Below are 25,414 nucleotides of genomic sequence, written 5' to 3' on the forward strand. Positions count from 1 at the left end.
CAGGAGCTTTATGATCTGGGGAGACGCAGGTGTCCTGGAGGGGGACGGACGGGGGACAGGGGGGGCTGGAGTGCACGGGAGGATGGATGAGCCTCGGTGACAGGGACACCAGGTGTAAATATTGATGCTTTGTTTACTTATAATATGCCTGCTGTCTTATTCTTCAAACACTGGTTTTAGCATTCAATCCCTCACTCACTCACTCAGTCGCGCACACACCTCAAAATATTCAAAATGCCAATATAATCACTGGATGGCAGGTTGTGCACAGACACAGACAAGATCCAGAGAAAAGCAGGACCTGTGTGATACCGTTTGATGGATATTTTTATTCCAATAGCTGGAAGAATGTATTTAGGTCAACAAGATTGGACATAGTTTTTATATCTGTACACAGGCTCTTCTGGAGACACACGCGTGGTAAAGATTTCTTCACTCCCGTTCGCCTTCAAATCAGCCTCCTGATTGGATGGGGAGATGAAGAGAAGCCATGTGAGTGGCTGAAGAGAGAAGCAGGTAGACACGTGTGCAGTCAGAGTTTGTTCCCTCTTTTTTGTTGTTGTAGTAACTGGGCTTCTAGGACTCCCCATTCAGGACTGAGGTCAAATCTCCTGTCTCATTCAGCTCCTGGAAAACACAAATAGATAAAAAAACAATTTAGAGGCCCAGTCCAAAAAAACACGAAACAAGGCTTCTTTGTGGTGTTCAGTTCTGAGCGCAGCGGGAAGAGCATCTGTAGACTGGAGCTTATCACTGCAGTCATGCTGACTTTCACTTGAGACCCGCCTTGTTCTCCTCTACCTGCCTCTGGGCAGACACAGTTTGCCAGCTAACAGCCACAGCTCAGCCCCACCAAGAACAGTACTGGAATATGCAAAGCAACTTAAGGCAAGAAAGAACTAAGCTAAGAGGATTTACTCCAGGGGAGAATGTTATCTGAAGGTTGGCAGCAGACTTTAATGTAGTTGGGAGACCCGGGGTATTAAGATTAAGAACGCTCGCTCACGTTCAGACTCCCATGGAGGCTGAACTCTGGGTGGTCTTATCACACCCCATAAGAATATGCTCCATCTGCTTCACCTGCGTCCTGGTTGGGAGGGTTGTAGGTTGCAGACTGTGGTGCTATAGGGACATCTGGTGGGAGGTAGTGGTACTGCAGCACCCACCCACCCACCAGCACTTTTTGCTTCCCTCTCCTTCACCTTTCAGTCAACAGTCAGTCAGACAACAGACTACACCAGGGGCTTGAAACAAGGAGAGAATGAGGTTGTGTGGCATGTGATGTCATATCCTGTCTGACCTTGATGATGTCCAGTCCACCGATCAGCTCTCCTTTCACGTAGACCTGAGGGTATGTGGGCCAGTTGGAGTATGTCTTCAGGCCCTGGCGAACCTGAGATTGGCCGTGAGAGCACACACACATATATAGAACGTACTGTTTGGTGGGCATTTAAAACCAAGAAAGAAGGGTATGCAGATCACCAGGGACTATGTGCTGCATGACACAGATGACAGGAAGAGTCTCACCTCTTCGTCCTGGAGGATATCAAACGTGCTGTATTCCACCCTGCAACCACACACAGCTCACATGATAAGACTGCTTCTGTGTGTGTGTGTGTGTGTGTGTGTGTGTAGACGTCATCTTACCCTGAGCTGTTCATGAGCTCCAGGATCTGTCTACTGAAGCCACACTTGGCAGCCTGGAGAGACACACATACACACATTCATGGAGGTGAGAATCCTAGCTAGCTGTCCCTTGATCCTCCAGAGATAAGGAGACTGAGGTTCTTGTTGAGACCATTTGATGTGGCACTGCTTCACTATTAGAGACAGCCTATTCAGCAACCACAAAGACCAGCTTGTCAAGGAGGATGGACCCTACAGTTCACTTCTTCTACTTAACAACTGTGTATAAACTGCAGGAACCGGGCAAACTAAGCCATCCTTCAGCTTGCTCCAACTCAAACAGCCTTCAAAGCAACCACTTTCAAACTTGACTTTCAAGATACAATGCAGAGGGGAAAGCTGTATGAGAGAAGGAGGGGTGGAGAGAGAGGGAGGAAAAGGAGGGGTGGAGAGAGGGAGGAGAAGGAGGGGTGGAGAGAGGGGAAGCATGGGTGTAGAGACAGGGAGTGGAGGGGAGGGGGGTGTGGAGAAGGGATGGGAGGGAGGGTAGAAACAATGGAAGGAGTGGGGTCGACTGATGTCGAGAGCAAGGGAGACAGAGGGAAGCTATCATGGCAGAAGAGAGGGATAAAGGAGGGTGTGTGGATGTGAAAGAGAACGGGGGGGCGGGGGGGAGAGGAAAGAAAGAACTGTTCTCCAAGGAGTTGCATTAGAGTTGTCAGAAGAGCTACTTTTATCTGTAACACTGAAAAATCAATAGTACTATGAAGTGGTAGGTGAGGGTCCTGGGGCTCTATTAGTGTGTAGTGTGTGTCGGTGCACGTGCACATGTGTGTGTGTGTGTGTGTGTGTGGGAGTGAATTATAACTCCTTATCAGCCTTCATAATGAATACACACACACCTCATAACCCTCCATAACTAAATATACATACATATCGACATCCCTACATAACTAGACATGCATACTTCTTTATAACACTTTGTAACTAGACATACCTCCTTATTGCCCTTCATAAACAGCATGACTGGACTCCTGTTGATGATTGACTTCAACCTAGACAGGGTAATGAGAGTCAGTTATCTAGCTCATCGTGGTGTCTTGCACATGTGCATGCATTCATGTGTGTGTGTGTTATACCTGTGCTCCAGGGAGACCGTTTTGGGGCAGGTGTTTTCTAGTTCTCCAGATTCAGCTAGTTCCTACAGTACAGATAAAGAAACCATGAGGACTCTGTTCTCTGCTCCACCATACATCCTCTCTCTGACACACACACACACACACACACACAAGGATGCCTGGAAAGGGATGAGGAGATGGACGGAGAGACAGGTGTAGAAGAGACCTGGACCTGGAGAGATATTACTATTACATGGACACAGTGAAGGGGTGGAGGAGAGCTTCTTCTTCTCGCTCTGGCTACCTTGATGATGTCAAGCCCCCCCATCAGCTCTCCGTTGACGTAGACCTGGGGATAGGTGGGCCAGTTGGATAAGGTCTTCAGACCCTGGCGCACATCCTCATCAGACAGGATGTCAAAGCTGCTGTACTGGATATTGTTCTCCTTCATGATCTGCACTATCTGTCTGCTGAAACCTGAAGACAGCAAGAGAGAAAGAAAGAAAGAAAGAGAGAGAAAGAAACGAGACGTAAAGAGACTTGTTCCTGTGTTGTCTGTGAGTGATGCTTACGGTCAAAAAACAAAGTAAATCATGTTGATGTTCCACAAACACGCAGATCACATTCTCTTATGCAGGTAACCCCCCCCCCCCCTCTCTCTCTCTCTCTCTCTTCCCTCCTCCCTACCTCCACCCTTCCTCTGTCCCTAGTGTGTTTACCACAGCGAGGCTCCTGGGGCGACCCCTTCATGAAGAGCATGCACGGCGCAGCATTCATCAGCTTCTTCAGACGTGTGTTCAAGTCCTCCTGGGGGGCCTCCCCCTGGGCCTCCGGGCCTCCCCCCGCCCCCACCGACAGACGCTGCACCTTCTTGGTCAGCTCAGGGGCGTGAGCTCCATCCAGCCTGTCCACCTTCTGACCACTCTGGCGGAACCCAGGGACAAACACCATCAGTGTGTGTATGGGTGTCAGATATGGATTCAGACAGAATGTGTGTTTACGTGTGAGTGTGTGTGTGTGGGAGAGGGCGATGTTCTCCAAAAATACCTTAAAGAAAAGGATGGTGGGAACGGAGGTGACCTCATACTTCTCTGACACCTCCGGGACGGACTCAGCCTCCAGCTAGGAAAGGGGGAGACAGAGAGAGAGGAAGAGAGAGATAAACATGGACATAGAAACTCAGGCAACTGCTCTAATGTCTCTTGGTGCCTGCAGTAGTGAGGAGTTGAGATGAACTGAGACTGCCTCGGTTACCTTGACAAAGGTGGTGTGAGTGTGCTCCTTGGCCAGCTCTGCCATCACCTCATTCATCTGGGCACACTGGGGAGCCCATGATGCCTGGAAGTGCACCACTGACAGGCATCTGGATGGATAGATGCATTTTTAGATAGATAGATTTTTTCTGCTACCACATATAACCTGCTACAGCTTTCTGCATGGAACCCTAAATCAGTCAAATGTCAATCTTATCAAGGGTTGTCCCCAATTGGTTAACAACAGAACACAGGGCACAGTGAACGGTCCGGCACAACCCTGACTAGTTACAGCTAGCTAGATCAGCAGATTGCAAAGCAAGTATTCCACCAGCATGAAGGCGATACAGAATGTACCCTCCACTGGAATCTCACGTGAACTTGTGAAGGTGAGGTGACACGAGTGACACACTGGCAATCGAATTCTGATAAGACAGCTAGCTAGCTGACTGTCACTTTTGATAGATGGCAGTAGTGTCAGTTATATGCTACGTCAGTAAAAATGCTATGTCAAGATATTTTGCTAGAGAGTAAACAATAGTGTCGTTGGTATGATCCTTGAGCTTTGAAAAGTGCTTAGGTCTACTATTATTTATTGGTCACATTAATGGTAGATAACGCCTAACGTGAAAACAATGTTAGCCAGCTAACGCGCTAGCATTTCTACTGTAGCGTTAGCTAACTAAATTAGGTAGACTGAGGTGTGACTGATACATAAGCTGCTCATATGAAGTATTGTAATATATATAGTTTTATTATTCAAACAATATTTACGGTGATGACAGTAAACGACATACTTGCCAGCCTTCGATAGCAAATCTTCAAATTTCTGCGAGGATGTTGCCTCCACAAGGTTCGCCATGTTTGCAGATAGTGTAGTCGTCGATCATCTACACATTACGTCTTCTGGATGTTAGCCACCAAGCTACATACCACCAGACAAAACTAATCGACGTCGATCTTAACGGACAGTGGGCTGGTCATGGGGGGGGATATGGCATATCTGGCAACCAGCTAGAGCAGAGGCAAACGAAAATAACGCGGCTGCAAATGTCCTTGCTTTGGAAAGCACGTCTGGAGTATACCCTACTGTAGTGTAGAAGCTAGATACGCAATTAAAGTTTATTTTAACAATCAGTCTCATCGCGTGGCTAGTTTTTGTTTCATATTCACTGCTGCTGCCAAGTTTTTTGGCTCGACAGGGACCTAGCCTTGCTAGCTTGCTAAATACAGTACAGTAGCTAACCTTAAAGCACAGTAACCTTTCTTGTCGTACATGCTTCTTAATTAATTTGACGAAAGCTAGCTACATACAACTAATTGTAACTTAACTACAAACATGGAATATATGACAGCAATTCAGAAGAAGAGACGCCACGAAGGAGACCTTGAGAAGTGGAACGCCTGCCAAGCGGTAAAGTCAAATTAATGTCAGGGTTAGAGTCAGCCATTGGTTTGTAAGTAGTCGTGGAAGGGCTCGGCAAGATGTATACTGACTGTTCCTAATAGGTCATGTGTTTTCTGATTACTATCCAGCAAGGAAGCGATAGCTTAAGATCAAAGTGCCATGCTCGTGTCAACAATCAGCTCTGTTGTGATTATCAGAAGCGTGCGTGTGATGGAGTGGGAGATTACGCTCAGGTTGAATATGGCGCGGTAGCGGACTGCCCTATGGACACATGGGAGAGTGCAGTACACCAACAGGGAGCTACGAACGGCAATGGTGTTCTTCCTCTTCCTGATCCAACGGTAGGTCCCTACTTTTACACCTGGGATATCCTAATGTCCTCTTTCTTATTACTTTATGTTAGGTGTAAGACATGGCTGTTGCATCAACTTAATGGTCTGAGATCCTACAATGTGGAGTTGAAACCAGACGGGAGTCAAGAAAGGATTTTGGGCCCTCATATCTACCTCCTGGATCACACTCTAGTATAGATAAGCATGGGTCAAATTTAGACATAGGCACACACAAGGACACTATCTTATCTCCAAGCAGGTTATGGCTGTTTTTCTGGGTGGGAGTGAAGTCACGTTAATGCAACAACAGTTTGTGTGTGTTGGACATTTAAGTCCTAGCTAGACATTATAAATGACTAAATTCTATATGAACAGAATTCATATTGTAGATTAGCCCATGCAGTATATAATTTAGCCCATGCAGTAATGTATTTACATGAAGCACTGACTGAGAAGCTTGGCTAATGTCGATCCAGAAAAGAAGTGCAAGAAAACCTCCACACAGGCTGTTAGTCCAGTGTAGAGCCATATGTATGCGTTGGTGCCTCTGATCCTCTGTGTTTGTTGTGGTGTCCAGGCCAGCCGTCCATCCCAGTGCTGTCCACGCTGCTTGGCTGGCGAACCGGTGAGTTTGTCCTCTATTCTGCCTCGTCCCTCTGGCCTGAAGTATAGCCACACATGGGTGGGGGGACGGAGGGAGTTATATATGGGGACACAATGTAGATGGGTACAGAGATGGATAGAAATGCCCTGTCGTTTTTCTATGTAATCTGCATCAGTCTTCTTTTTGGGATTGTCCTATCTTTAAGGGTCACATCAACCACATCATGGGCTACTGACCAGCTAGACGAGGAGCTGGATACCTGGAGGAAGGGAAGGAGGAGGAGGATGAAGAAGGGGAGGTAGAGATATATTATAGATAAAAAGGCGAGGGTCCCAAGAAAACAAGATGGAGTAGATGGATGTGTGGGGGGGATTAATATAATTACTGCCTTGTACACAGTGTTGCAACTTGCTCTGCAGTGTTAGAAATAATCATATTCACTTTTCTCAATGCTCATATTTAACAAATTGCTGGCAAGTCTGGCAATAATTGATTAACATATAAGTTACTCAAATTCTTAGTAGTCCAGGAATCGGGCATAGTCAAGCAAATTTGCCTATGTGTACCAGGCATAAGGAGAACTAGTCGGGATGATGTCCATCATGAGAGAAGGGAGGAAGCCATGTTTGTAGTTTACCACAGGGTGCCTTGTAAAGCCAGTACTGTGTCACTGTAAATTCCCCACAAGTGTATTACTGTACCCTTTGGATTAAACATGTTTATACACACACAGGGACACATAAGAAGGGCTACTAAAAGTAGGCTGTGTGTGCAACCTCATAAAACGTTATATTTGTTCATGTAGATGTCTCTACTGTGTACTCTACAGTAAGATCTGCAGCCTTCCCAGGGAAGGGACCTGGGCTTTGGTTTATGTAATAACACTGTTCTGAATATATATCTATGGTTAGATATATATCAGGGAAACGTAGGCCTAAATGAATAGGCCTACATGTACTGTAGAAACTGTCTGCTCCAGTCTCATTACTTGACAAACAAAAAACAGTAAATCATGTAAAAATCCTTTTCATTTCTTTGGAAATGAAATGAGTGAAAATTATTTTCACATAAAATAATGATCTTTTGAATTGATGATTTGTACGCAAGATTTTTGGTGAAAGAAATATTATATTTTTTCTAACTCTAGTTAATTTCAATGACAACAATGTATTGTACGTAATGGCCAAACAGAATGCTGATGATGGGAATTGAACTATGTCTTTTCACAACAATATGGAACTGTTTGTGTGTGAGATCTCTGAATGAACACGTAGCCTGAATACGCAGACCTCCAAGTCCTATGTAAAACATAGTTGAATCTCCATTTGAAAAGTGAATTGCGGTCAGTCCTTTAAGTTTCCTTTGTTTTTAAGACATGAAAGGGGTATCAGGTGTGTACGGTGGCTACGCTACGCCACGTACAACGAGTGAGAGTTGTGATTTCATGCTGAACTGGGTGTCCTTCTTTTCTGGTGTAATTTGCTGAATTGTTTCTTCAGTATCCCATGTTAAATTCATGTTATATTTGATCCGTCAGTATTTGTGAGTATATGTGGAATTTGAGTTCACCTTCATTTGCCTGGAACATCCTCCCTGCCAGTAGATTTGGTGTTTGTCCTCTTTGCCATGCAAGGCAATGTTCCTGAGCAGCAGTGCGTCTGTGCCATGAATGTTGAGTAAGGGCCCATTATTCTGTTGTATTCTGTGCCCATTAACTACCAACAGATAACGCTGTCTCAAAAAATATATTGTGACTTATTTTTAGTACTATAGAAGAACGGCCTTTGAATAAATAATCTAAAAATGGATCTTCGCTCATCTTTGTTCACCCTGTATTCAGGAACGTGTGCTAAGTAGAGGAGTTGCATGTGTCAGTTCAGTCCTTGTCAAGAGTAACATGATTATAGAAACATGCCTGACCCTGTATAGACACCAGAGGGCAGCAGATACTCAATAATGAAAAATGATGCAAAACCACCACATACATTCCACACAGATACATTGTTAGATCAATGCTTATGGTCAGCTATTGTATTAATCTGGAATTATAGCTACAACATAAATATCTTACTGCAGTTGTGCAGGGTTAATTGGGTTGTCCTGTAGCATTTTAAGTGTTTGGTCATTTACAAATAACCTAACTTGACAATACTGGAAATATCAGTGTGGCTGTTTTCTTCCTTGACCTAGGCTGTTCACAAGAGTCAAATTAAGACTTCCAAGTCTTCATTTTCCCACTCAATAGGTGCAGGGGGCTGAATGTGGAATATGTCTTCCATACAAGGACAGGGCAGCCATAGCAAGACATGCAGCAACAGAGATGAGAAGGCTGTCAGTCTAATCCTGACTTCAGGGACTCTGGGGAAAAAGAACCCCTGCTTTTCAATAATGTTAGACTATAAAGCTTATGACCTGCAGCAATATGCTACAAGTGTAAAGAGCTTAGGTGCTAATAAAGGCAAGAGCATACACCCCCAGCCTCATATACCAGGATGAGCCCTGCTCCCCCCCAGAAGAGCCCTCCATAAGGCAAGTAATGAGGGGAGAGAGTGGGGTATGGAAGGAGGGGGGTGTAGCCACATTGACCGTTTTTATGAGTGGGATACGGCTGTGAATTATTTTGATTTCCTTTGGGGGGCTATGGACAAGTGCACATCTGTTTATTTTGATGTTACCTTTTTGCCCCTTTTATATTTCTCAGTCCTCTTGCTCTGTCAATGCAGAGCTCGCTGCAGCCCTGTCTGACATTTTCATAAGTGGCCATGTTGCCGTGGTCCTCCTGAGGGAGCCAGGCGGCTTGAATGGGTTTTCTGTGGAGGAGTGGCAGGTCAGGGAGCACTAGCAGCGAAAAAACCCCACTTGACTGTTTCTACAGCTATCAGCTGACTGAAGAAACACTGCAGCTCTCTTAACTTTTTTCTGCTTCTCTACCTCTCTCTCTCTCATTCTCTCTCTTCTCTCCCTTTCTGTCTCTCCCTTACTCTCTAGTATCCCCCACCCTCTCTCTTTCCACCTCGGTTTCTCTTGGTCTATCATTCTCATGCCTCCCGTCTCTCTCTTTCTCCTCCATGAATGTGTTCACGACCCTCCTGCATTTTCACCCACTTTGTTTACAGCTCTTTGATCCGCTATATTGCAGTTAATGTTACAGCCGTGCAATGCAAGCCGAACCGCTGCCCATTGTGTCCTTTGGCAACTCTATACCCGTGGAGACCGCACTGGTCCACCCGCAAACGAAGTCCCTCCTCACCGGCAGACCTCCACAGATGGCAAACAAAAGCTCCAGCACAAAGACTCCGTCTGAGGCTGTGTTTAAAGGTAGCATGTTGAACTCACTGGAAGCACTGCCCATCTACCGATGTTCAGAGTTGAGAAAGTGAATGACACGGTAGGCCTACAGTACATGCCACATGCCATCACAGTGGTTACATGGTATGAGAAAGAACCATAAGGTTTCAGGTGAAGCTCTTTTCAGCTCTGAAATGCACTGTTTGAATTGTATAAACTGTTGAATTGTACTGTTTCTGGAACTTTATAGACCGGAAATGGCTCTGTATGTTTTTTTTCTTATTTAAAAAAATAGTTTGCTTCAATATAGGCTTGGTGTGTTCAGGTTAGATACATACACTGTCCATGGAAATTGTCAGAAAGAGGCTGACACACACACACCCACACACCCCTGAAAATGTAGGAGGTCAAGCCAACACAGACAGTTCACCTTAATTATAACTGTTTGTTTTCACATCTGTCAACACGTAATGGCATAAGACTGCAAAAGTCCTCATATCACACACATTAACACTATCTCTCCTCGCTGTCTCCTTTTCACACACACACTCACACTCCGACACACACAACTGCTTCACATTCACACACGTACCAATTTATCCAAATTTTATTTTTACCACACAAACCCTTTTCAGACACACGGTCTCACACACTAGCAGACACATGCTCTGTCTCTATCATTTACACGCTCCTGGGCACTGACAAAAGGAAATGAAAGAGCTTGTAAATGAGGAGCGAGGCTGTTGATCTCACATGTCGGATTGCACAGTTTAATTCCGACGTGTCTGCTCCTCCTCTCCAGCGGGCTCCCCAGCTGCCCAGCGACGATGCTCACGCCTGGCAGTGTCTATAGACGCATCAGCGTATGTTCCCCTTTTCTCTGGTCCTCTCGCTCTCTCGCTCTCTCATTCTCAGCCTTCACACGTTGGGATTGGCTCCTGTGGCCCTTGCTCTCTGTGGTTTGGACTGAGAGGGGCCTCTAACTATCTCTCTGTGGAGGATGTGTGGTTCCTTGGAGGGGTCGTTTGCACACCTGGAGATAGAACGTGATTTTTTCTTCTCCTTCTGTCATACAGGGCAACTTACAATGAAATAACAGACGCATTTGTGTGACATATTTGTATTTTACACTTTATTTTACTCTTGAAATACAAACTATCTATTATTATGAAGCATTTATAATATCAGTTCTAAACATCTCCATCTTCAAGACTTGGCTCAGTTGCCATGCCGATTTTAATCAAACCACATAGGCTATGTAATGGAGCGTGGGCTAAGCGGTTTCATCGTTGTGCTGTTCTACTTTGTGGACAGCAGGTGGGGCACCGTCACCATGGATGGTGTCATTCTGGGGGACAAACGGGACCGTGAAACCGGGGACAGGATATACGGTCAGAAGAATAGCCGGGGGCTCTTGTTCTGCCGTTGCTCTGGATTCCAACCTTTTCTACCAGAAATCGGTGCCAATTCCTTGAACTTAAAACGGAAACAATTAATCAAATCATCACAGGACTGTTTTAGTTGGATATAAAAGTAGGGTACAGGCCTATAAATGTTGGCCCACCTCTCAGCCTCATAATCTCATCTATCTCATGAACCTGATATAAAACCTATTAGACTCACACCACCTCCGACTATTAAGCGAGCAGGTGCACCTCCTGGAATCTTTAATTATGGAAGTAAACTTCTTATTCAATGACACATTGACACTAGTCTTCCTTATTTGGTCTAGAAGGATGAGCAGTTGACCCGAACTCTCCATTCCGTCTCTATTTCCAGTGGGTGTTTTACATGTTAATTGTCTAGAATAGCTTTCCCTTTCTTTATTCATTTTTTGCTAGGCCTACTTCTCTCTTTCAGTATCGCCCGGGGCAGTGCCGCGGGCTCACCGCACAGCCTCTCACTCTCTTCATTTTAGTAACAGAATGAAAATGCAAATTATCTGGCAACCTGGGCCCTTGACATAGCTCACTATCTCACATGTTCGGAAGTGTTAATATAAAAGGCTTTTAATAGATTATTTCTTAACAATTATAATACTTTTATTTAGGCTTTATATTAATATCAATATGGCTACGACGTAACGACGCCATACGACTATAGCATAGGCTATGAGTCGAATTTATTCTATCCTCAAACTCAGCTTTTAAAACAGAAAAACATGAAACACCACTGTCTCAATATTATTGACACAAGGTGTTACATTAAACTAGGGTTAGGGGATCTTTATTTATTGCTTGACTTTTAAACAAGGGTTATTGCTGGCTATTTAAACCGGCATCTGGCGGTCAATAGGCTTGGTTAGGGTACACGTTGCATTTAACCTATGCAGTTCAGTCAATAATATCCTCAGTTAATAATATCTGAAACACACATTTGAGCTTCTTTTTCCAGACATTTTTGAGTAGGCTACTTTTAATTGAAGACCGATTTGTAGATATAGGACATCTGGACGGAATGAAATCTGACATCAATGTCCCAGCGGTTGTTCAAAATTCACAGTTGATTAGTGCGATGCATGTTTAATTTAAGCCAATTACAATATCTAGAATTACCTAATCGAACCTTGTTCCTATAATGATGCCAGCTCCAGCATACTTTTTCCCCGTGAAACCTTTGAAACTGATATTTTGTTCATGAATCAAATCACAGCTGGGTGTTTTAGTTTTCTAAGATAAATGTAGCCCTCATGACATGCACTTTCTCTACAGTTGATCGTTTTAACGTAGGCCCTTTCACGCGTTTCAATCAATAGCCTTTTTTATGTGTATAGATTATGATGCCTAATTGTTTGACAAACATGTCAAACAAATGTAGCCAACTAAAACTACGTAAAATAGGTTGAATCTGAATAAGAAACCCTCATCTAAATAAAGAACAAACAAACAACCAAAAACGCTTATTAGCCTATGCTGTTTTTGTTTGTGTTGATGGATTGCCTAATCCCGTTTTCATATTTGTCAATTTATTTTTAACTGTTGCTATAGCATAGCCTACTCATAACATACATTGGGTGGTAGCTAAGGGATTTGTCCCCCAATACTAATAATTAGGCCTATAGTTTACCCCCAAACTGGACCTCAAAACCTCAAGTTCAGGGCCACATATTCAACTCCACAAAGGCAAGAGACTAATGCGTGGTCTTTAATGCGTGGTCTTAAGTTAGTCTCACTCAGAAATAAATGTGTATCTTATGTTGCCAAAAGGAGGCGCTCTTAATCAAATTTCACGGCCATATCAGACAGCGCAGAGGACGAAGGTTCAATCAGATGCAGGACTTCAACGAAATCCATCCAAGCACTTTATTGTTACGGGCTAACCGGGTGAATGTTGCCAATTTGGTTCCTGCTTCATGTGTTAGCTTTTTTTTATTACTATTACATAGTCCTGGCTTAACATGAACCGTTCTGTTGTATTTAAAATATATGCTGGTTAAAAACCTAATCTGCGCAGCACACCCAACTCTGTAAATTGATGGGGTTCTAATTATGGGCCAAATAAACAACGAACACGACTGATGGAATTTGATATTTATAAGTGAATGCGTATGGCTTGGAGTAAAATGAGCATGAACATATCAGCAGCCTAATACGAGTAAAAATAATCTAAGCCTTTTTCATCAAAATCATATTTTCCTTCGCGCATCTCATTTTGAAAGTGGATTGTAAATTACTCTCATGCGGCGTGTGACAGTGAGCGGATGTTTCAACTTAATGTGCAATCTAACAATTAACGGTGTCATTTATTATCTGACGAGCAGGGCGTGGAAGAGGCCAATACCCGGGACTGTTTCAGTCTTTGATGCGCTCCGCTTTGACGCATGCAAAATATAAGCATAGGCCTAAGGCCTAAACCAAATAAACCTAGACTGCACGAAGTCAAGTTAGTCAGACTGTGTGAATCTCGTTTGTGCATGTTTGTATTGAACTGGCCATGTCTAACCGACCTATCTACATTTAGAAACGAATTGATAAACTCATTCTTGAAATCCTAATTCAGAAAAGATTAGTTGAGAACAGCCTTTAAATCCCGGAGAATTCAAAGCCTTTTATTTCAAGTTGATATGAGTTGAACTTGAGAGCGCGCGCAACCCTATTGTCATGCAGCCCGAGCTTTTGAAGCAGATCACATTTTTCAGACGCACATGCTATTGACAGAAATGTCAAGAGATAAAAAACTATTATAATGTCTCAATTGGAACATTCCTGTATTCAAATTAATATCCCGAGATGTGGCTGTCAGTCATTTCTTTCAGGATTATGTATCAAACTATTTGAGAGTCTCCGACACTTCATATCCAAACTAGGCCTAGCTTTTTAAATCACATTGCCTGCTAACTGCTATGCTGAAAACAATAAGCCTATAAATACATATGGCTATTATACCGGCGAATTGGAAATCACTTCGCCCACGTCCTTCCCTCTCTCTCTCTTCCTCACTCTCACCGTCCTCTCCACAGTGTCAGTCGGTCCGGACTGCCATAACAACGTACGCAGCTGATAAACCGATCGGAGATGAAAATGGGAGTGTGTGTATGTGTGTGTGCACATAGCCGGTATGATGTGGGGAGGACAGCTGGGCTGCGGCCATCTGACTGACTTTGCCTTGACATCTGGGGAACCCACTGGTGTGTGGCACGCGAATCGGTTGATGTCGCTATTTAAATGCAAATTTGTGGGGGGATCATTGAAGCCTCACCCCGTAAATTCACACAAAAGGAACACTTCACACACAATAAGGAGGAGGGCTGTTTCTTCGGGAGGTCTTGGCAACACCAAGCAAATCTTATTCAAACCCACACACCTTCTGCATGGCTAACTCGGCTATTGTCCCGCTTGTACAGTCAGCACACTTCTGCAAATATGATCTAACATTACAACTAAATAGGCCCTACACACAAATGGCCTTAAGGCTTGCACAAGTATAGGGTATAGAAAATACACAAGCCTATATACGTCATGCATGCATTTATGACATACGTATAAACGTAAATTCTTCTTATTGATATTTTTAGGAAAAAAATCTGTTTCTATTTTTTATTATCGTAACACTGTTATTTTTATCTTATTAAAGCAACGGATAGGTAATATTTAATAGACTTAACGTTGGTTTACAGCCAACAGTGCTCAGCAGAAACATATCACCGACGTGACTTGTCGAGGTCTGTGTAGGATATGGCTTATTCCTCTCTGTGTGTGCATCATAAAATAACGACAGTACACCATCATACATTAAGTTAAACTTGTAAAATTAAAATGGGCTTATACAGTAGCCTATATCTGAATAATATGCACGTTCGTGTGCATAGCTATAACATTGGTTCCAAAGAGGGCAGAGGCTGTGGCACTCAAAGTAAAAGTTGTTGGCGAATTAGAGCACATTTTCCACGCCTTGGCTTGCGCAGCAGATGAGGGGAGGAAAATGAGGTGAAATAGATTCAGGCTCGCGCGGCGCCTGTTGTGACGAGCAGCTGATTCCTCCATTTCTGACCATCTGGCTGCTGAGCGCAGATTTGCATTCATTTTCGCCTAATATCCTCGAAAATAGAGGGGCAGCTGCATTTGTTGTCAAATAAGGTTTAAAACTCCTTTTAGGACGGGATCGTTACCTACGTGATGGGGTTGTCCAACTGCCCTACCCCCTTCCACTCAGCGGTGTCAGTTTTAACCGGATTTGCCCTAAAACCCCTAATTTGGTAATCAGATTGCCATCGATATGCTGCGCAGTCTGTATTTAGTAATACAGAAGTGTGCTGTTTGTAGCATTTTAATCGGACAATTTGTCAACATTTGTGACAATTGTTAAAATAGAAATGTATCCAATATTATCCAACAATTAAGTGTTGAAGTTTTGATTTAAGGATATTTTTTGTTGTTTAAATTCCACATGCAGATTGGTGACATTGATAAACAACAGATCAATTTATCGAGCAAATATCGATTTACGAATTTGCTCTTACACCAATTATATTAATTATCTAAAAAATAAAGTGTTGACATTATACATGATACATTGTCTAAAATAATTACATTATTGTAAATGGTCACAAAAACAATGTTATTACTTACGTTTTCAATTAGACGAGCGTGCAGAGAAAGTAATGGATTTAGAGACGGTACAGAGCAACATCTTTGATAATTCACTTATCTTGGGCTGTAGTCATTAACCCCCCACACCAGGAAACAGATTGCAGTGTAAAACACATCTCTCTTCCTCTCCTCGTCCCACTATCCCTCCCCTCGGTGCGCTGGGCTGCAGAGCGGTCCCTTGGTAACACACACACACACACCTACACACTTGGACTTCGATTTTTGCCGATTAATTAAAATATTAATATATAAAGACTGACAACAAGTAAACGTTATGCTTGAAGATGAGAACAAAGATATTGTGATATTACTGCCCTTCAAAAGACAACTGTGTTCCTCCCATGATGAGAGGCTGCAGTGCGCCCCGGGAGTCCCCCTCACTTGTCTTGCTTAGATCTAATACTTCCACAGTAAATCAAATTTAATCGCATGTATTGAACGCTAATGTTGCAGACAGCTTGTGGTCTGCCTTGCACTATGGCAATGTCGGTATGATGATTTTGATGCATGACAGAGAACTGAGGCAATGCAGAGGATCAATATGAATCTTTGCCTTGGAAAAAAAATACAGGCACCGTTAGCAGCTTTAAGACTTCCATATATCCAAAATAGACATGCCTGTCAATTACACTCACGGTTGTTTTAGTGTGTATGGAAAGTGATGTATACTTCAATAGTTCTGAGAAGACTGAATGAGACCCTGATATCTTAATGAGGTCAGGCGGCGTTGATTTGATCCCTCATTAAACTCATAAAAGCCAAACAACAGTATAGTAGCCCTAACAGTTCCCTCGTTGTTTCAACTACACCCGATGTTCAACTTATTTTTTCTCATGCTCCCTGTCGCCTTGTCGCCGTTTTTATGTTTATTCTATAGTAGAGACATAAATGTCAATTAAATATCCAAATGAGGACTTACTTGGAAGAAGTATAATAGCCTAACATGCCTGCTCAATTCACTACAAAATTAGCAAAGACCAGTCCTGTGGCTACGTTTTTGTCCACGAGGGCTTGGGTTTTGTAGTGAACAACATCTTGACAGGATGTGCATTTGAGGGGAAAAATCTTCCCACACTGAATGAAAAAGTGGAGCCCCGGCTTGCGCTCTCATGTTGCAGCAGCTCGCGTGCACTCACAGAATGAAGCTGCGCGAGGGACCGGGGATGTCACAGCTCCATGTATGGTCATAGCCGCGCCCACTCCGCGTCACTCTCTGACAGCGAGGATCCCCTGGGTGTAGAGTTTTGGCTCCCGGGATAGGCTCCAGTCCTCGGGGATAGAGGGCTGAGTTTTGTATGCTTCCATCCATTCTGCAAGACGCTAAAGGCCCCTCATCAACCTCTCCTGTGTCCGGGAACACCTCCATGGTAATCATTTTTTCGTTTATTTGTCTTTTGGATCCGGAGCGCCTTGCCAGAAGTGGTCGATTCAGCAGTGTCCTGAAGCTTTTTTTTATGCTGTTGCAGGATGACTCCAGCGTGAGAGCATCGCCAAAATAAGTTTCTACAAGCGCATTTTATGAAAACTTGAATAAAACAGAGCAACAACCATATCTTGGTATTTGAACGACTTCTTCAGCGACAGGACCACGTTCCAACCAGCCGTGTGTGATACTGTATCCAATTCTGTAAATTGTTCATGTCGTGCCAACGCAGGACGGATCCGCGGAGACTGGACTAGTGAACTTGGGTTTCTTTCCACAATTTGGGAACAAACTATTACGCACAATTGTCGATCGTCTGGAGAACAAACCTTGCCATACGAACAACCTCCCTATTTCACCCTTTTTGTCTGGAGTGGGTTTGTACACAAACTGTTTTAAATGTTTGGAATTCAGGATAATATACCTAGAGGGGGGACGACAATGAAGGAGGAACCACTGGGAAGCGGGATGAATTCCGTCCGGTCCTGGATGCACACAGCTGGGGTGGTGGACGCTAACACAGCTGCCCAGAGGTAACGTTGCCAAATCAGCCGATTTTAATGCATTTCTCAGATCGACCCTAAATCCCCACCATGCCATGTATCAATTACAATCTCCCTGTGCACCTCTTCAGCGCAAACCACTCCGTTCATTACATCTTATTACTGTTAAAGTGACAAATCCAGGAATCTCTCGTCTCTAAAAGCCGCTTCAGGATCTTCAATATTTTCACCAGCCACATCTATCACGGGTGTATAACCATATTTAACCAACATGTTCTCCCTTTCTCTTCCCGCAGCGGTGTGGGTTTGGCTCGGGCACACTATGAGAAGCAACCGCCATCCAACCTCAGAAAATCAAATTTCTTTCACTTCGTTCTCGCGCTATATGACAGGCAAGGACAGCCGGTGGAGATCGAGAGGACAGCTTATGTTGACTTTGTGGAGAAAGATAAAGTAAGCGCTTCTATGGAATATCCTCTCATTAACACCATTTTATCACCACATAAATCACAATTTATGGCAAAAAACATGAAAAAGCAATAGCTCGAAGAAACACTTGCACACTATTTTCAACAAATAGCATTTTTTGGGGTAATACAACCAAATAATATTTATGAATGAAAAACCAAATCCTAACTCCACTTTAAACGGTATGTTTGGTAAGTCAAGAGGAATATTAACAATGTAGACTATGTCATACTGATCTCTTTCATTGCTGATTCTTTTCAGGAGCCAAACAGTGAAAAAACTAACAATGGGATACATTACAAACTACAGTTACTGTATAGCAACGGTAAGTGAAACATGATATTACGACTTAAAATGATTATGAACATCCAAAGTAGTCTACAAACAGGGATGCACGGACATCGATTTTCTCGCATCACTTTGTGGTCCAGTTGTTTCCCAGATAGAGTTACCATTCTAAAGTGCTAAATTAGAGTACGTAGGCTATATGTTCTCCATACACCACGAAATGGGGAAAAAACATAAACCACGTTTTTATTAAAATTACAATAACCTAGCCTATCAAATTAAATACTATAGGCTGAACTATTGTACATTTGCATATTTTAAAGAACGTTTTAATAGAAATTGTATTTAAGATTAGGCCTAGTTAGATTAATAATAAATTACTTGTCATATATTTGGTAAGAAACTGTGTGTGAGGGATATCTACAAATTACAATAATCCAACAAAGCCTTAATGTCACTTTGCTCTCTCCCTCAGGCGTCAGAACAGAACAGGATCTATTTGTACGGTTAATTGATTCAATGACAAAACAGGTAAGATGTGATTTTTTTTCTCTCTTGTTAGATAAGATTTCCTTTATTGGTGTTGGACCCATACTGGTGTAGCCTGCTAATTCCTGAGAAAGTTGGAAGCTAGCGGATTTGAAAACGTTTTCACAGGCTTTTAAAACAATATTTTTGATAGACCCATGCTGTGAAATTTGTTTTGGCTTCTTTTATGTTATTGTCAAATGGATTTTTGATATTGTATTGTACATTTTATTCGAGTAATGTGAGACTAACATGATTCAACTTGAGATGCAGTTATTGGTTGACCACAAATAATTAAGGCTATGAATACCTTGAATAGTGAATGAAGGCGCCCTGGGTGGCCTTAAATTCAAGCGACAGACTCCATGGGTCTCCTGTACATTTCTGTCCGATGTTTCTAACATATATTGCTAAATGCAATTTAGCCTAATGAAAGTAATCGAGTAGGCTACTTGTCATGTATGTGCCAATGCCTCTATAAAAATTGAGGTAAAAAAGGGTGATGTTGTAAATTCCATTATTCTTATATCAGAGCTATATTTCAGGGAAACTTTAACCTTTAATGCTTCGTGCCACATAGCCTAATTGTGAGGGAGCCTGTCTTGTGTTGTGTCTAAACTGGCGTAGCAATGCCGTGGAGTAGCCTAGAGTTCAGGATTTCTTTAGTGCTAATATTGGCTGTGTTATAAAAATGTAGGGAGCATCTGTCCTATGAGGTAAGGAGAGGAGGAAAAAACATATAGAGGGGGGAAATAGACAAGAAGAGAGAGTATCGAGGGCCTCAGACAACATGTCTTGTTTCCTCTGTAAAATGCGGTGCGCTTGTGCGATATATAGCCTACAGAGCCTTATTGTCAAGTACATTCGCCAAGCGTCCGTAGACCGACTTCAACTTTGGGATTAGCCTTGTTATTAATGTTCGTTTATTAATTTGTTGGCAGCTCACATAATGCAGAAAATATACACGTCTAAGTCATCCCGTCCTCGAGGTCTGGTCGGGTTTGTATGATCAAAGAGTCAATGACGCTGAACACTCTGATCTACAAGTTTATAGATTTCTGTTTCTGCCGCCGCGAGCGCAGAGATAAATCACAGACGTTAACTACTCCAGGCCCTCTCTCCCACAAACCTGGGAATATGTTCTTGTTTTGTGGCTTGTCCCTCTTTCACCCGTTGAAAGAAGGGAAACATAGATCAAAGTGTTCAGAGTTTTTTTTTTTTTCAATGAAGTGACATTTTCATTATTTTGGAACAATAGCTTAGGCCATAAAATGTGACATTTTCTACATGCCTAAACTATAGCCTACTGTTTATTTTTGTTTGGTTCATTATGGAGCCTTCCTTTCCTTTATAGGCTATTCTTTATTATTAGACAAAAAAAAAGAGATTGATTTAAACACTGCAGTTGAGGTTTTACTTTTATGTTTAGACTGTAATCGTGCTGAGCCTACAGCCTAGCCAGTAGGATTTTCCTGTAGGTATGCCCGTTTTTTCAAATATGCGGGTGCGATGCCTACGTGATAGCATGGATCAGGCAGACCAGGGGTGAGACAGACGAACGAAAGAAAGGAGGAGAGACAGAGCAAAGGAAGCGAGGAAGAGCGCACCTACAGCTCCTCGCCATCTGTTAAAGCCAATGCTCAAAAATTAGTCAACCGTACCCCCGACACCGCTTTTTATCCAAAGAGAAATCATTGTTAGCGGCTCCAAATAAACAACAGATTGCCCATTAGCACGTTCCCCCCAAATATCAGTGGCGGAGCGCGCGGTGGTGTAGACGGCATGGCTATTATTTACATCGCCCATCTGTAGTCGAGAAGCATGTGTGATCTAGATTAGGTGATGAAATTGACTAACAAATGTCAACAATGCATATCGCTTATATTCATCATTTGAAGTCAATAAAACATACATATATATTTTGATGTATTTTCTCAAAATCACTAGACCTGGGAAATTGTCCAATTATATAAACTCCATAAAATAAAGTAGCTGTCGTTGTAGAAATGTATGTTAATCTATATGTTTTGACAATTTGTAAGGATTTCACAATTAAACAAAACATAAATAATTGTTTAATTAATTAAAATGTGCCTTTTGATGGTGTTCATTTAGGTACGCGTGAGGGAGTTTGGATATTTTCCCAGTTAGCGTACAGAGAGCATTTCATATGTATATTTGTATTATTTATCTACCATGTCATTCTTTTTTTAAATTGCCAGGCTATCATTTATGAAGGCCAAGACAAAAACCCCGAGATGTGTCGAGTCCTCCTCACTCACGAAATAATGTGCAGGTAAGAATCAAATATACTAATTTGATAGAACATTTTATAGTTTATATAATTTGCCTAGTTTATTTGTGTCTATTGTTGTCCTTATTTGTCTAGTGTCTAGATAGGATTAGGATTAAGTGTATAGAATACAAGCCTGAAACACCGTTGAAATGCAGGATGGGTTCACCAGAAAAGAGGCTTCCCTATGACATTCTTTTTATTGAATTAAACTAGAGGATAAAAGGAAATTATTTCATGTTCCACTGCCACGGATGACAAAATGAAATGGGGGTCAGTGATGATTGGAAGTACACTTCCACACACACACACACACACACACACACACACACACACACACACACACACACACACACACACACACACACATACACACACACACACACACACACACTCTCTCTCTTCTCTCCCTCCCAACCAATATGTTGTTGCGATCCATGACTCCAGGAGGCATAGAGTCTGCGCAATTATAGCCTACGTAGCTTCATGGATTAGCGGGTAAAGTGGTCATCTTTGCTTTGGTGGCGACCCAGTGTTCAGCCACACGTCTGCAGAACGGTACGAAACAACACAAATGATTATCTTATGGTGATCCTAGATGCGCTCAAATCCGGGGATGTGACTTTGAAGTCACAATGCAGCAGTGGGCTTGCTGCCTCCTCTTCTCATTATCATACAATAATGTAACCTACCAATGGAACGTCTCCCTTTAGATGTTGACTTGAATATAAACTATTAAGTGTACGTGTGTGTTGCTTTCCTTGTAGCTTATAGTAAAAATCTTGTATGGCGTAACTGTTTGGACTTAGGCCTATGCAATGTGATGAGTTTAAAGTGGTGGACATAGGCTAGACTTTCTTTAATCACTATAGTCACTTTTAAACTTAAGGTCTTTTTTTATGCGACACCATATGGTGGCAATTTAGAACATTTAGATATGTCACCATTAGGCCTACATAGCAACGTTTTGCAAATGCATGAAGCATATTATTTGAGTCCTATTTTCACATTAATTAAAACTATGTTGATGGTAGCCTAATGTGCTCAGGCCTTAAACAGAGACACGCTGCCTGTTAGGTAGAGATTGATGCAAGCTTTAAAGCCTATAATTAATAAATGCCCCACCGAATGAGTGGTTGAAGGTGGCAATGTGGCATCTTGCCTCTTCTCCAGAAATAACAGCTTGACAATTAGAGGTAAACAAAAGCTGAAGCCGTGAGAAGTTATTCCCCAGCCGCCTGGCATCGCCTCTCCTCAGTTCAGCGCGAAGCCAAACACCACAACATGTTGTTTTCCCGCCTTCAGCTGCGGAGCCGCGCGTGATGTTTACGCGCCGCGATTGACTGGTTAGAGCAGCAATCAGCCAAGACAAGCTTAACCGCCGCCATTGTCCTCCTCACTTCGAGTTCTGCTAAGATAAAGACTGATTAAAATGGATTACATTAGACCTATGTAAAAGACTGTAAAAACAATCTCCTCAGTACCACCCATTAAGGAGAACGCATTTTCAATGCAGTTACAAGACTCACTCTATGAGAACGAGTAGAATGACGGGAGATAGTTGGGTCAAGAGACCAGGCTATAGCTAGACTGGAATTGTTAGTGATTCATGGCCTACAAAAGCATGAACAGAGTATCCGACCAAAAATATGTCAGTGGTGGAGATTCAGGAAAGTGGCTTTTAATTGAAGACCAGGCTTGACCTTTGACTATTAGAGAACTGGCATCTCATTCTGGTTGACATGGTGAAGCTCCTAGATGCTACTGAGTTCCATCCTGATGATGTGACTGTCTCCTGTCCGTTCCTCTCCAGTCGCTGCTGTGACAAGAAGAGTTGCGGGAACAGGAACGAGACACCCTCCGACCCAGTCATCATCGACAGGTAAGGACCACTTGCCTACACACCGTGTATCTGTGTTTGAGCCAAAAGCTGTGAGTCCATATTATGAGTAGAATGAGCTGTGGACCTGCATAGCCTACATGAACTATTCCCTTGTGTGTGTTTTGTGTGTGTCACATTGTTGTGTGAGAGTGTGTTGGTCTCTCTGTGTGGTGCTGTGTGTCAGTCTGTCTGTCTGTGTGTGTGTGTCTCTCCTGGTAGAGAAGTGCAGGTGGGTTGACTTGGAAACCCGCTGGTCTCTCAGGGGACTGGGGTAATTGCCAGTGGGTTGTCAGGGGAAGCAGCCTCCCCTCCTCTCCTCTCCTCTCCTCCTCTCCTCTCCTCTCCTCTCCTCTCCTCTCCTCTCCTCTCCTCTCCTCTCCTCTCCTCTCCTCTCCTCTCCTCTCCTCTCCTCTCCTCTCCTCTCCTCTCCTCTCCTCTCCTCTCCTCTCCTCCCACTAACTGTCTAATTTGGCCTTGATTATTTTAAATCCGGTTAAGATAAATTACAGTATAACATCAATGAATTATTTAGAAAGTTCTGCTCCAGAGTTTGGGAAGATCCAACATGTTCAACTGTTTTTATTGACTTGTGATGCAAAATAACTCTCGCTGGTTGGCTGGTTGGCTGGTTGGCTGGTTGGCTAGTTGGTTGATGATACCAGTGGAGAGGTGATGAGTATGCAGACTCCTCCTATGGAGAGCTATGCTAATGTTTGACTAGTGTCCAGAGTTGTTTGCTTAGCTGAGAGTGTTGGGTATCTGACACAGGGAACATCTCTCTTATTAGCAATCAAATAAGGCAGGACAGTTGCTACTGTCACTCAGCCACCTCCTAGACTACCGGTGGAAAATTTGACTCACACGCTCTGGAACGACTAACTCCCACACTCCAGAGTGACTCACACTGTAGTGACACACAGACACACACACACACACACACACATGCACACATACACTGCACACACTGTGGGGCGAGTGAATTATGAATGTGTTCACACATATTGGAGCTGCATGTATTTCACGCTCTTACACATTATTGTAATGCAACTATATTTCTTTTGGTCTCTTGTTACAGGCCACATATTAGACTTGTTAATGGAATTGCAGTTTAAAAAATGTGGATGTAAAATTATAATATTCAAGTCTTATGCAGGTACATAAATCTATGCATGGGTTTACATTCACCCTGGATTGCCTCGTATTGTATCTGGAAAAATGAACTTGTTTATGTGGCACAATGACAACCTGAGCTTAGTATGTGTGTGTGTTTTAACAAGCAGGATTTACTGTTTCTGTACTTAGCAGTGTTTCAATGTACTACTTTAATATGGTGTTGCTATCTTTGCTGAGCTACCATAAACCTCTTCTGGAGGACAGAATTGGGGTGGCATGATGTTTGTCTGTGGCGACAGAGACGTGTGTGTGTGTGCTTAGGTGAAGGCAAGCAGTGTGTATTTCTTCATGATAAGAGACATGTGTGTGTGTGTGTGTGTCAGCTGGTGTGTCTGGTGAGGCTGGTACAGAGAAATGTCTTTGCCTCTGGCTCTGAGGATTGTGAGCAGGCAGGGATACTGTATATTTAGCTTCAAAGAAGGGGGGCAGTTTAAAACAGGGTGTCACTGATATTGAGCACATTTGCTCTTCCCATAAATTGCTCGTCTTTGTGTTGTGACTAAATACAGTGGAGGGTATCTAGTGTCTCAGCCTTTGTGGCTCAATCTGGGGGACAATGGGTGTAACTGAAGTCATAGAGGAAAAGGAGAACAGCAAAGTGAGAGAGGTAGAGAGGGGGGGGGGAGAGAGATAGATAGCGAGGGAGAGAGGATAAGAGGGAGGGAGACCGAAGGGTGATAGAGAGAAAAGAGAGAGCGAGAGACATAGAGAGAGAGATGACTCCCAGGGAAGAAAGGAGAGTCAGAAAGAGGGATATTGTAGGAAGTTCAAACAGTGGATAAAACAGCTCACATTTTCACTGTGCTGCAAGTGAATGGGAGCAGCATATCGCTTTCACAGAGGAGCGATCGCTTCACTGGAATCACAAAAGCAGATGGCTCTTATTAGGCTGTCCCATTGTCAGCTCATCACTGCTAGCAGCACATGGCTCTGTCCTCCTGCTCTCTCTCTCTCTCTCTCTCTCTCTCTCTCTCTCTCTCTCTCTCTCTCTCTCTCTCTCTCTCTCTCTCTCTCTCTCTCTCTCTCTCTCTCTCTGTCCTCCACACTCACAAGGGAGATAATGTATTTAGGTGGGTGGACAGCACTTGAACAGCAGAGTACATGACAAAACACAGTTTCCTTTATTGCTCTCTCTCTC

At 43.1% G+C, this 25,414-nt stretch overlaps 3 protein-coding genes across 3 annotated transcripts; 2 read left to right on the top strand and 1 right to left on the bottom strand.

Annotated features, from left to right (window-relative positions):
• Window positions 1-310: 310 nt before the first annotated feature.
• glrx3 (glutaredoxin 3) lies at window positions 311-4,878 on the bottom strand. Its single transcript, XM_047032557.1, has 11 exons — window positions 4,795-4,878; window positions 3,999-4,107; window positions 3,792-3,866; window positions 3,464-3,668; window positions 3,049-3,221; window positions 2,766-2,827; window positions 2,624-2,681; window positions 1,648-1,700; window positions 1,528-1,567; window positions 1,301-1,393; window positions 311-627 (listed from the first exon to the last, which is right to left on the bottom strand). Exons 1-11 carry the CDS (start codon window positions 4,857-4,859, stop codon window positions 577-579), a joined length of 984 nt encoding a protein of 327 aa, XP_046888513.1. The 5' UTR covers window positions 4,860-4,878; the 3' UTR covers window positions 311-576.
• A 447-nt stretch (window positions 4,879-5,325) lies between these two features.
• Window positions 5,326-8,149, top strand: si:ch211-221j21.3. Its single transcript, XM_047032558.1, has 4 exons — window positions 5,326-5,411; window positions 5,603-5,746; window positions 6,315-6,362; window positions 6,547-8,149. Exons 1-4 carry the CDS (start codon window positions 5,337-5,339, stop codon window positions 6,574-6,576), a joined length of 297 nt encoding a protein of 98 aa, XP_046888514.1. The 5' UTR covers window positions 5,326-5,336; the 3' UTR covers window positions 6,577-8,149.
• An 8,711-nt stretch (window positions 8,150-16,860) lies between these two features.
• On the top strand, window positions 16,861-23,107 carry ebf3a (EBF transcription factor 3a). Its single transcript, XM_047032702.1, has 7 exons — window positions 16,861-17,085; window positions 17,185-17,674; window positions 17,941-18,097; window positions 18,374-18,437; window positions 18,876-18,931; window positions 21,151-21,224; window positions 23,035-23,107. The coding sequence occupies exons 2-7, from the start codon at window positions 17,541-17,543 to the stop codon at window positions 23,105-23,107; spliced, it is 558 nt and encodes a 185-aa protein (XP_046888658.1). The 5' UTR covers window positions 16,861-17,085; window positions 17,185-17,540.
• Window positions 23,108-25,414: the final 2,307 nt, after the last annotated feature.

Source organism: Hypomesus transpacificus, chromosome 13 (assembly GCF_021917145.1).
Source record: "Hypomesus transpacificus isolate Combined female chromosome 13, fHypTra1, whole genome shotgun sequence".
NCBI classification, from domain to species: domain Eukaryota; kingdom Metazoa; phylum Chordata; class Actinopteri; order Osmeriformes; family Osmeridae; genus Hypomesus; species Hypomesus transpacificus.

Coding starts and splice junctions, on each gene's coding strand:
- glrx3 (XM_047032557.1), bottom strand. CDS start 4,859: ATGGCGAACCTTGTGGAGGCAACATCCTCGCAGAAATTTGAAGATTTG. Junction 1,568..1,647: donor GAGCTCATGAACAGCTCAGG/GTAAGATGACGT, acceptor GTGTGGTTGCAG/GGTGGAATACAGCACGTTTG. Junction 628..1,300: donor GTGGACTGGACATCATCAAG/GTCAGACAGGAT, acceptor TGTGTTTTCCAG/GAGCTGAATGAGACAGGAGA.
- si:ch211-221j21.3 (XM_047032558.1), top strand. CDS start 5,337: ATGGAATATATGACAGCAATTCAGAAGAAGAGACGCCACGAAGGAGAC. Junction 5,412..5,602: donor AGTGGAACGCCTGCCAAGCG/GTAAAGTCAAAT, acceptor TGTGATTATCAG/AAGCGTGCGTGTGATGGAGT. Junction 5,747..6,314: donor TTCCTCTTCCTGATCCAACG/GTAGGTCCCTAC, acceptor TGTGGTGTCCAG/GCCAGCCGTCCATCCCAGTG.
- ebf3a (XM_047032702.1), top strand. CDS start 17,541: ATGTTTGGAATTCAGGATAATATACCTAGAGGGGGGACGACAATGAAG. Junction 17,675..17,940: donor GCTAACACAGCTGCCCAGAG/GTAACGTTGCCA, acceptor CTCTTCCCGCAG/CGGTGTGGGTTTGGCTCGGG. Junction 21,225..23,034: donor ACTCACGAAATAATGTGCAG/GTAAGAATCAAA, acceptor GTTCCTCTCCAG/TCGCTGCTGTGACAAGAAGA.